The sequence below is a fragment of the Etheostoma spectabile genome, chromosome 20 (genome assembly GCF_008692095.1).
Source record: "Etheostoma spectabile isolate EspeVRDwgs_2016 chromosome 20, UIUC_Espe_1.0, whole genome shotgun sequence".
Taxonomy (NCBI): Eukaryota; Metazoa; Chordata; class Actinopteri; order Perciformes; family Percidae; genus Etheostoma; species Etheostoma spectabile.
In genome coordinates this window covers 16,038,995-16,049,127 of record NC_045752.1, presented here as the reverse complement: position 1 = coordinate 16,049,127, position 10,133 = coordinate 16,038,995, and the positions used below count along the sequence as shown (strand labels likewise).

Genomic DNA, 10,133 nt, shown 5'->3' with positions numbered 1-10,133 from the left:
ACCTTCTGTAAACCAACTGTACAATGTGTTTGTGGTGCCCTCAGCTCCTCCTTTCTTTCCTTTGTATTTAAGAATACCTAAACTCAGGGTGTTTTATAGATTATTGCATTTTTTTTGAAGGTAGTACAGTACTTTTAAATGTATACTTCTCACAGCAAGGTATGTTTGCTATTTGTTTTGCTTTTATGATTCCTCAGGAGAGTCAGGAGGATGAGAAACTGCCCGCCCTCAACCTGCTCATCTGTCTGGTTGCCAGGTATCACTGAGCCGTTTACATTGATCACATAACATTTTATATATCAGGGCTGTCTGGACGGTTTGGTCGTATTAAATCTAACGCAAAGATAATGTTTATACAAACATTGAAATTTGTTTTTGTTAATATATATTAAGGGTGCACAATATATCAACTTAATATTGTTATCGCAACATTACGTTGCGCAGTATATTGAAAGTGTCACCATAAGTATGCAATATTTTGATTATTTTGTGGAGCGCTGCGTCCCGTCCGTTGGCTGTGTGGCTAGATTTAAAACCCGCTTGAAACGCTGTAATGATCCTGTTTCATTGGCCAGTTACCATGCCACCTGCGTGACAAACCCTAACGTGTGTACATATTTCGACAGTGTAAATGAAGAAATAGAGACAACCAAACAGAACGAATCATGAGTGCATGGTACTATCCCCCCAAAAAACTCTGTTGCAGTCAATACGCCAGAGCTAGCCAATCAAGCCTCGCTAGAGGCCCAACTCACAAGAGTTTGAAGAGACATACCACACCCATGCTCTAACATATTATTTGGCCAATGATGCCCATCCACATAGTGGATTAAAAAAAAGGCTTCAAGAAGCTTCTGATTCTGATAGATAAATGGTACCATATCCCATCTAGCACCTATTTCTCACAGGTAGCTATGCAACAACTTCATAAAAGGCAGCGCAGGTAGTTTGGAGTCAGATAGATTGAAAATTTGTCGTTGACAACCGACCTGTGGTCCAGCTGCACTACATGGTTATGAATCTATGAATATTGGAACTTTAGTAAATTTACATATTTGAAAATATCTAAATCAATATTGCAATATCACATTTGTCAATATTGTGCAACCCTAGTATATAGGCATACACTTTTGCTAATTTCCTTTTCTCTTCTGCAGATACTTTGAGCAGAATGACCTGGCAGACCAGCCCGAGTGAACCGTTGACCAATATCAAGGCATTGAGGAGGAATATGTTTTAAGCCTTCAGACTGTAAAATGAAGCAACAATAAACTTATTAACTAAAATCAGTGGAGAGAACTAGACAAATGTGAGGACACAGCCGTGCACACAACCATGTAGAGAGCTGTGGTGATTCCGCACATTGCGATGAAAGCTGAGGACACAACCAAAGGGACTGGATCATCACCTCATCCTGTATTTTAGTTAACCAAGTAATTTGGACCATTTTTGGTTCTGAGGTTGATGGATGCATCAAATGCAATATTTTTTCTATTCAACTGATTTAAAGGATAACTACTTGTGTAAGCATTGTTGTTGGTAATAAAGTGGTACACCTACAAATAAAATAGTTGCCAACTGTTGCTTCTTAGCTAGACAAAAGGCAAGGCACTAGTAATGCACAGATCACCAATTTTTTTTTTTTTAAACCAGCTCTTGCCACTTGTTAAAAGAACCATCCAAAAATGATGACTTTTTAAGAGTCTTCAGAATGACAAACCCTCTACCATCCATTTTGATGAACTTGGTCTTGAAATGCAGACTTTTATACAATCTGAAATGATAAAATTGATCGACTGAACGATGTCAACTATCCTAATAGTTTAAGTCCAATTTAAAGCAAAAAAAATCAATTGATCAATTATCTTTGGATGGTGGACTGTTGTTCACCAGGACTCTAGGGGAAATTGTGATGGGTATTTAAGTATTTTGACATTCAACAGATCAAACAATTATTGGAAAAATAATCATCCTATAAGTTGATACTTAAAACAGCTGCAGCACTAATATCACTGAAGAAACAACACAACACACATTTCCTCTAATACCTCACTTTTAATTTGAAGCAGATTGATACAAAAAAATCCCAGCATTTGAGCAAATCACACATGTACCCACGTGATGAAGATACAAGGGCAATGACATTCCTCAAACAGTGAAAATACATGAGGATCAACATGAAAACAGCTACTGTACGTTGATGGTTACTGCTACCATAACCACGAATACCCCCAGCACATGGCATTAAAGTGAAAACAAAACCTTTTCATCATAATGCCACAAAGACCTATTTTAAAACCCAAATGCCAGACGGAAGATAAAATGACAGGACTAAAATGAGGTCTCAAATAGTCTCGCCTGTCTCAAAGCTGTTATGCGTCCAATTACAGAGTAGACAGATGCACCCCTAACTAAGAGTCCAGTTTACATTTTCGTTGCCAAGTAAAAGGAAAACAGAGGAAAATTATAAGCAGTCATCACTGTTTCAATTCTTTTTGACATTTAATTAGAAATCCCTACATTGTGAAATAAAATCCTGTTAAAAGCTCAAAAAGCGTGTGGCATTTTAAGAGGAAATGTTAATATTTTGTGTGTCGTTAAGTAAATAATTGATTTCCCTGTATTTGCCAACTTTACCATACAATGGCTGAATAAGAACCAGATTAGCGTCTCTTGTCCTTCCTGTCTCTATCTTTATGCTCCCTATCGCTCCGGGATGACCTGCTCCTCCCTTCCTTGCTCCTCTTCTTGGATCCCTTCGAGTCCCTCCCTCCTCCGCTACTCCCTCCTCTTTTGCGGTGGCTTCTATCTTCTCCTTTTTTCATGTCCCTGGTCCTATCTGACGGCCTCCTCTTGCGCTTACTGCTTTCGCGGCTGCGACTTCGGCTGCTGGACGATGAGGACGAAGAGGAGGAGGACGACGAAGAGGAGTGGCTGGATCCAGAGGAAGAGGAGGAGCTTCCGCTGGAGGAGGAGCCGGACGAGGAAGATGAGGAGCTTTTACTATGACTGCGCCTCTTCTTTGGCTCCTTTGCCTTCTTTCTCCCTCTCCCGTCTTCCTCCTTAGAGGGTGCAGGGGTGGTGCTGGGGGCCCCCTCGGAATCGGGCAGATTTTGGGGTGCTTCATCCTCCCCTGGTTTCCCTTCCACAGCCTGGTTGTCAGCAGCTGAGGTCTGGCCCTCGAGGCCAGGGATGATAATGACATCCTGCCCAGGCACCGTGGAGGCTGTTTGGGGTTCTGGGGTTGGAGAGGATCCCTGGGTCTCGGGGGACTTGACTGCTGGTTCCTCTGCAGGGTGGCTTAGCTGGGGCTGGTGACTGGTGTCTGGTGCTTCTTGACTGGTTATGGTTGGTTCAGAGGACTGGGTGTCCTGGGTCTTTTCATTCTGGAGATCTGTAGGCCCCTGTTCACTGTCTGTCTCTCCCTCCTCTACCTTACTCCTTTCGACCTGCCCCGGCCCGCTTTCTACCTCCATCCCTTCTGACCCTGGACTTGCCTCCTTCTCCTCCTCTCTGTCTTTAAACCCTTCCTCTCTTCCTTTTTTCTCCCCACTGCCCTCTTCACCCAACTCCATCCCCTCCACCTCTTCCTGCACTTCCTTCTCTCCTTCCTCCCTCTTGACCTTCTCTACCATCTTTCTATTTCCCTCCTTTTCCTTCTCCTCTTCTTCCTCATCCTCATCCTCCATCTCTGCATCCCCCCTGTTACCTGTCACCTTGACTGCCTGACCTGCTGGCTTACCCGCCGCCGAGTGGTCCATCCCTGTTGCTGCCATGTTGCCATCCTGGTCGCGGTTTGGCTGTCGCCGGGGGCGGGACTCCATCTTGCTGAGGTGTTCTACAAAAGCATCACGCCTCTCGTCAAACACAGCTGTGCAGAAACCAAAACCAAAGAACCACAGAGGTTACAAAAAGATAAACACAAACACACTGGATATGGGTACAAGAAACCCTTCTCTCTTAAAGCCTGGGTAAAATGCTTTCAAAAAGATAACCCGGCTGACCATTTAGTTTCTTGGTGGAGTCGTCGAGGAGTTTCTGTGTGGCGGAGCACATTTTTCCAGGCACGTAGAAGATATGAGGCTTGGTCTTGGTACGAATGTATTTCACCAGACGATTATTGTGGCTGGTCCACTCCTCTTGCTGTCAACGGAGGAAAGAGAAGGTTAAATTCAAATATGACAAAGTACAAACTGTCTCATTTGTTTATCAATTGTCACAAACATTACACTATTTCTATGCATTCACTTTCTCAACCACCTCCAAATGCAAACATCTTCTTCCCCTCTGCGGTCGGCCTCAGCAAAAAGGCCCCAGGCCCCCCACAGACATTGACTCCTAAATAATTTCTTACCAGCTGAGCCAATTCCACTTTTTGTTCCAGTAGTCTCAGCTCAGTCTGTTTGGCTCTCCTCTCTTCAAACAGCTCCCTCTTATCACTCTCGGCCTTCTTTTTCTCAGCCTCAGCCTGAACCTCTAACTTCTGCTCAATCTCTGTACGTCGTTTTTGCTGTGGGGGCAAAAGCAAGAAATGGACAGAGACAGGATTAAGGAGGAGGAGTTAAAGAGCATGATGAACACAGTTGTAGTGCAAAAGCAGCCAACATACTGTAAATACTGTATGTCAGCAGGTTTGTGTCCTCAATATACAAATATTAAATAAAAAAGTGATTTACCAAACAAACAATATAATAAAGCATGATGACGCACTTAGACATATCCACATTACTGATGATTATTTACCAAAAATCTCATTGTGTAAGTATTTTGTGGAAGCACCAATAGTCAACACTACAATATCATTGCGGTATCAATAGAGGTATTTGGTCAAAAATATCGTGATATTTGATTTTCTCCATATCGGCCAGCCCTATCAGGAAGACTTTTATGCTTCACATTTCTATTCCAACCTAATCAGTTGCACTGTCATGGGCTGAATGGTAACTCAGTTAAACCAACCAGATTCACCAAAATCTCCATGAGCTATTGTGTTGCAGTTGTGTCTGTCAGTTGTCATTTCGGGCATTATCCATGCGACCTTCGCCACCCCATTCACCTCCTCCATCAGAGGCCCTGCTTCACAACACATCCATCCAGATCTTTGGGATTCTTTTATCCCTTCATCACCTCCACCATTTTGGGGGATATTCCTATATATATCCACTGCCTCTTTACCCCTTATAAATGAACATTGTGATGGAGTCTAATCGCCAAAGAAGCTAAACATAATAACCGGTTATGCACCATGTTCATTAAACCCATTTCACTCTGAAATTAAATTAAGTCTTCCCTGATTGAAATACAGCTGGATAATTTTCCTCACCTTCTCTGTAGAGACGTTGGACTCTTGCTTGAACTTTTGCAGGGTCCCCATCAGCAGGCCGAACATACGCCGATTCCTGCACAAGAACACAAACCCACCATTACAGACGACTGCAATTTTCAGTTGTACAATTAGTCCATTAGGTTTTGATTTCTTTGGTTTTCATTCCCCATTTTCTTTTTACTGGTATAGTTTCACAAATATGCCCATAAATATGCCCATAAATATCATGACGGCGGGCTAGTTGCTCATGTTGGGCTACCTCTGTTTGCCCCTCTCGTCAATGGTTTGATCTTGAATGAGGTCTCTGCGCGTTCTCTCCTTGGAGGTAGCTACCACAGACGACTGCAACGCCGGCTGAGGAAAGAAGAAAACATGAAAAGGGAGCAAACCAATTTGTTAGGTCCTTTTATCTGTTAAAGCACTGAATGCCTCAGATTCTTCTAAAATTGTATAAAAAAAACTGCCGGGGCAGCCTTTCAGCCTGCCTAAGGCTTTTAATGATTTTTGGTTTACCCAAAAACCCATCAGATGATACACTTTCCCACACATATGAACGTCACTACCAACACAGAAGAGATAAACTCTAGTCTTACCTTTTTGACATCGTCATCATCCTCGGCGTCACTGTCATGACGCGTGTCTCTCCTGGCCCTCTGGTCCCCTGCAAGCCTACAGACACAAAAAGATCAGACGCCCAGAAGAGACAGACACTTAATCAATGCAAATGCTGTTCTTATGGCTGTCAGCTACACTAATTGCAGCCTCACATCTGTCAGATTACAAATAATCTAAGTAATTCAATGCCTTATGCCCAGGGAGGCTTGATCTGAATACAAGGGTACAAAAATAACTGAAAGACTGCAACAATAGACAACCACAGAACAGAGAATAAATGTCATCATATTTTCCAATTTCTGTTTGTTCTGAAATAGTTGGGACCCCTTCAGTTATACCAGCAAGTGTTTGAGTAGAAATCTATTTGATTTACTAATCTACTCATTCATTCTAAAAGCTTAACCATCATAATTCTACATTTCAGATGACTAGCAGAGTGATTTAACAGTTTTGTTTAATTACCTAAATGACCTGAGCTAAGATTAATTGCATCAGCTCAATCAATAGGTTTGTTTCATCATGAAATTGTGTGCATAGTTGCTGTTAGTATGACAGATGAGAATGCACATAAAAATCTCACCTCAGCAGGGCTCCTTCGATGTCCCTCTGCTTGGCAGGGGGGCCGCCGCTTCCCATGTCTGAGAGACTACGCCTGGGGAAGGACACGGAGACAGTGGTTTATGGTAATGCACTTATAAACCGCTTGGCGGCTAAGAGTTGAGCTCAGCTGGTGTCTGTATCAGCAGAACTCAGTGCACAAAAACAAGGAAATAACAAAAAAACAACACAACTAATTACGACCAGATTTACCAAATAAAAATAGATTCCCCCCGTTTACTTTATCTGCCCAAGCATATCCTGCAATTCAGTAAACATATATATCCAGACATACTCCCCTCTTCAAAAAGCAGTAAGGCTGGCGAGAGTTACATCATCTTCACAAACACCACTTTGACACAACTCATGGCTTTCTACAGTTACTGTGGTGTTGTCCTGATGTTAGCAGCCTGCCCTCATCAACCAAAGCTCCTCCAGAACCTTGTCTGACTTTATCAACATCTTGTGGGTTCAAGTTTAAAAGCCAATTCCCGCTCCGATGATGCTTTACCACGTGAACTAAGTTGTTACTAACGGGCTGATGCTGTTTCACCACAACAGAATGTGACAACCAATGGTGAAGAAGTATTCAGTTCTTCTACTCAAGTAAAAGTATAAACTCTACATTGTAAAAATACTTTTAAAAAGTAAAAAAAAAAAAAACCACTGAATAATGACTATTGATGCATATATGTGTTAAGCACTTCAATGTTGTAGCTGTTAAGGTGGGGCTTAATTTTTTTAATATTGCTGGGTAGTATGACTAATCTATAATAATGCATAATAATTTATTATCGGATTATATTTTGTATTAATAATCTAAATCTGCAAAATAATTAGAGCTGCCAAAGGAGAATTAAAAAGTAATATGAAGCTTAAGTGATGTGGTAGAGCAGAAGAATAGTAGGAATCGACTGATATGGATGTTTTTAGTTCCAATACCGATTTGTTTTCCATCATCCTTAGACGATGACGGATATAGGCTGCCAATTTTCTTGAGTCAATATTAATTTTGCTCCCTCAATTTACAACGTAAAAATGTAAACACTGCACACTGAATTTGTTTTCGGAATCTACTCTGCCATTTCTTTAAAAAATAATTTTAAAAAAACATATCAGTGTCACTTCTGCAATCACCTTACATTCATATCAACCAAATAATATGTGCAATGTGCATCTTATGAATGGGTGCACAGCATATGGTTAACTGTGCAAGGGTAAAAGGCTTTCATCAACATCTACAACACAGCCTTGATGATGCATTGCTTGCTGACATATAAGACATAATCAGGTCATCACGAAATGTCCTTTGTCAACACGTTTAAATAACTTAAGAAAACAATAAACCTGAAAAGTAGCCATTGAAAGAAACTCCTTGATTTGCAATTTAAGACTGCCATGGTGCTAGTGGTGGAGGGGCAGTGCATGGTCTGCACGTGAACTGCAGCGTCTCCAGCAACACAGAACTGCCTGTGGACGCCTGTCTAAGTAATGCCAGGGTGAATGTACTTAGTTACATTCGGTAAAGCTGCAAGCCGCAATACAGGAGGACCGTTCCGAACGGGTGTGTTTTCAACGGGAACTGTACTAGTTAGCCAATTGAGTATTTATACTGTTGGGAATTTAGGTTTTCTTTTTCCAATTAAAATGTGCATGTCTTGCTGGCCATTTGAGAGCACCCCCGAAGATTCTACAACTATCTGAATGAGCGTATGAATATAGCCGACAAGACCACACGGCTTTACCTGAGCAGGTTGATTCCTCTGCCTCTACCTCCACCGGGGCCTGCCATGGGGCCGCCGAGCCGACGGATCTGACCCGGTCTGTAAACACAGCAAGGAACAAGGTCAACAGAAAAACCAATATCATTAGTTCTTTGTCACAACACACCGGAAATAAAAGATTATCATTGTATTGTTAATGGTATGGTTACTTTGCTAGAAGCAGAGCCAATTTAGCACTAACGTCACTAAACAGGGAAATCTGTGGTGACACCCAGACGACGCATGCAGAGCATGGCAATAGTTGGCCTAATGGCTTCGGTATTCTATTAGATATTATACTCCTAAGCTAAGAGCACTTGGAGTGTTATTTAGTACTTTTGTGCGGCTAACTAATCAGCTTGGACATAAGTTAGGCGAACATGAGTAAGTTCGGCTCGCACAAAACAATCTAAGGAAATCGTAATGTTTGCTAACTAACGTTAGCTAGCCGACTCATGCTAGCTACCACACTACGGTAGTCAATTGAATGCTAGCAAGTCGGTTGCGTATCACTAGAAATACACCATAAGCCAAGTGGCCACTCGGGCCTTTTTTTCGTTTACCTTGATTCATTAGGATCACGTCCCGTTAATTTACGAATATTATCGTCCACATTTTTCAGGCTTTCCTTTGCTTTTTCAAGCTGGTCTTGCAAGCTACGCACCACTACCGCCATCTTGCTCCCAGTTAGCGCGAATCACGTGGTGTTTCTTCTTCTTTTACCTTCCCTTGCGCTTTTTCTTCTTCTTCGGTTTTACCCTTAGCTGACATGCAAGTTTTTGGCTCATTATCGCCATCTGCTGCTCAATTTACATCTTTAAAGCAAGAATTAAAGCTTTTTAAAGTCACAATTTACCAATTTATTCAGTAAAAATAACATTTTCCTTAATGTTTACGTCTGTGCAATTTACCGTTGCCTGAAAATGATCACGATTTTTTTTAAACAGTGAACAAGACTGTGTAATGTATAAGAGCAAGTAATTGAATAGCCTACTGTACCAGCCTGTTGCTACTTGCATTTAGAATCTTCACACCCACATGCAATTAAAAAAAACCTGTTTGTTTCAAAATGTTTTCTGACAACAAAACGTGATAACGACTAAAGGGATGCAAATCAGCTATCATTTGATGTTATTAAAGCACTGAAAATGCTTCGATGCAAAATAGTAATATAGGAGATCTTTAACTATGAGCCTTTCCAGAAGTTTTTAGGTATGGTCTATGAGTCACAAGATCCCCAGGAATTGTAATGCCATAACATGTACTATAGCAGTCAGTCAACTCATAATGTATGACTGTTTGCCTGTATTGAGATATGATACCTATATTGCATTATATATATACATGGTAACTGTGGGACCCACAAGAACGTAGCCTACTGTTTCATCTTTATTGCATAAAACCAGCATGATAATCTCATTACCCAGATGGGAACAAGCTCTTTGTCTGAGCTCTAAACAAAGCAGGTAACAAACTAAAATGAGCAGTGAGCCTCCTTTCTGTTGTGTCTGCAAAATGACGTAGGCAAAAATTTAATTTATTTAATATTTAAATTTGTTGGGGTGGCTTTTGGCTGCACCATAGTTATTCTTATCTATGGCCTTCAGGTTTCTCTTTCCTGAACAAAACCTGTGATCATTGCTCAAATTCTAAATCCTCCACTTGAGCACCGAATGGCTGGATAAGGTAACTCCATAGAGCGGGTGAGTACTGTAATATGTTGCGGTTTCTCTCAAAATTTCCTACTAATGTTACTTTTCTAAATCTTAATTATTTGTATCAGGTCTTATATTTTTATTGATTAAAAGTTAGGACAGAGAGAAAAGCGTCAT

General features: G+C 41.2%; 2 protein-coding genes across 2 annotated transcripts in view; one reads left to right on the top strand and one right to left on the bottom strand.

Annotated features, from left to right (window-relative positions):
- Nucleotides 1-1,515, top strand: part of gemin2 (gem (nuclear organelle) associated protein 2) — a 6,848-nt gene extending 5,333 nt beyond the window's left edge. The window contains exons 9-10 of the mRNA XM_032501271.1: nt 198-256; nt 1,158-1,515. Of these exons, the coding sequence (XP_032357162.1) occupies nt 198-256; nt 1,158-1,197 (99 nt within the window). The 3' untranslated portion in view covers nt 1,198-1,515. The remainder of the gene's footprint in view (nt 1-197; nt 257-1,157) is intronic.
- Nucleotides 1,516-2,035: 520 nt separating this feature from the next.
- Nucleotides 2,036-9,071, bottom strand: pnn (pinin, desmosome associated protein). The gene is made up of 9 exons (XM_032501251.1): nt 8,865-9,071; nt 8,284-8,361; nt 6,522-6,593; nt 5,920-5,995; nt 5,586-5,680; nt 5,324-5,399; nt 4,355-4,510; nt 4,005-4,143; nt 2,036-3,871 (listed from the first exon to the last, which is right to left on the bottom strand). The coding sequence occupies exons 1-9, from the start codon at nt 8,975-8,977 to the stop codon at nt 2,664-2,666; spliced, it is 2,013 nt and encodes a 670-aa protein (XP_032357142.1). The 5' UTR covers nt 8,978-9,071; the 3' UTR covers nt 2,036-2,663.
- Nucleotides 9,072-10,133: the final 1,062 nt, after the last annotated feature.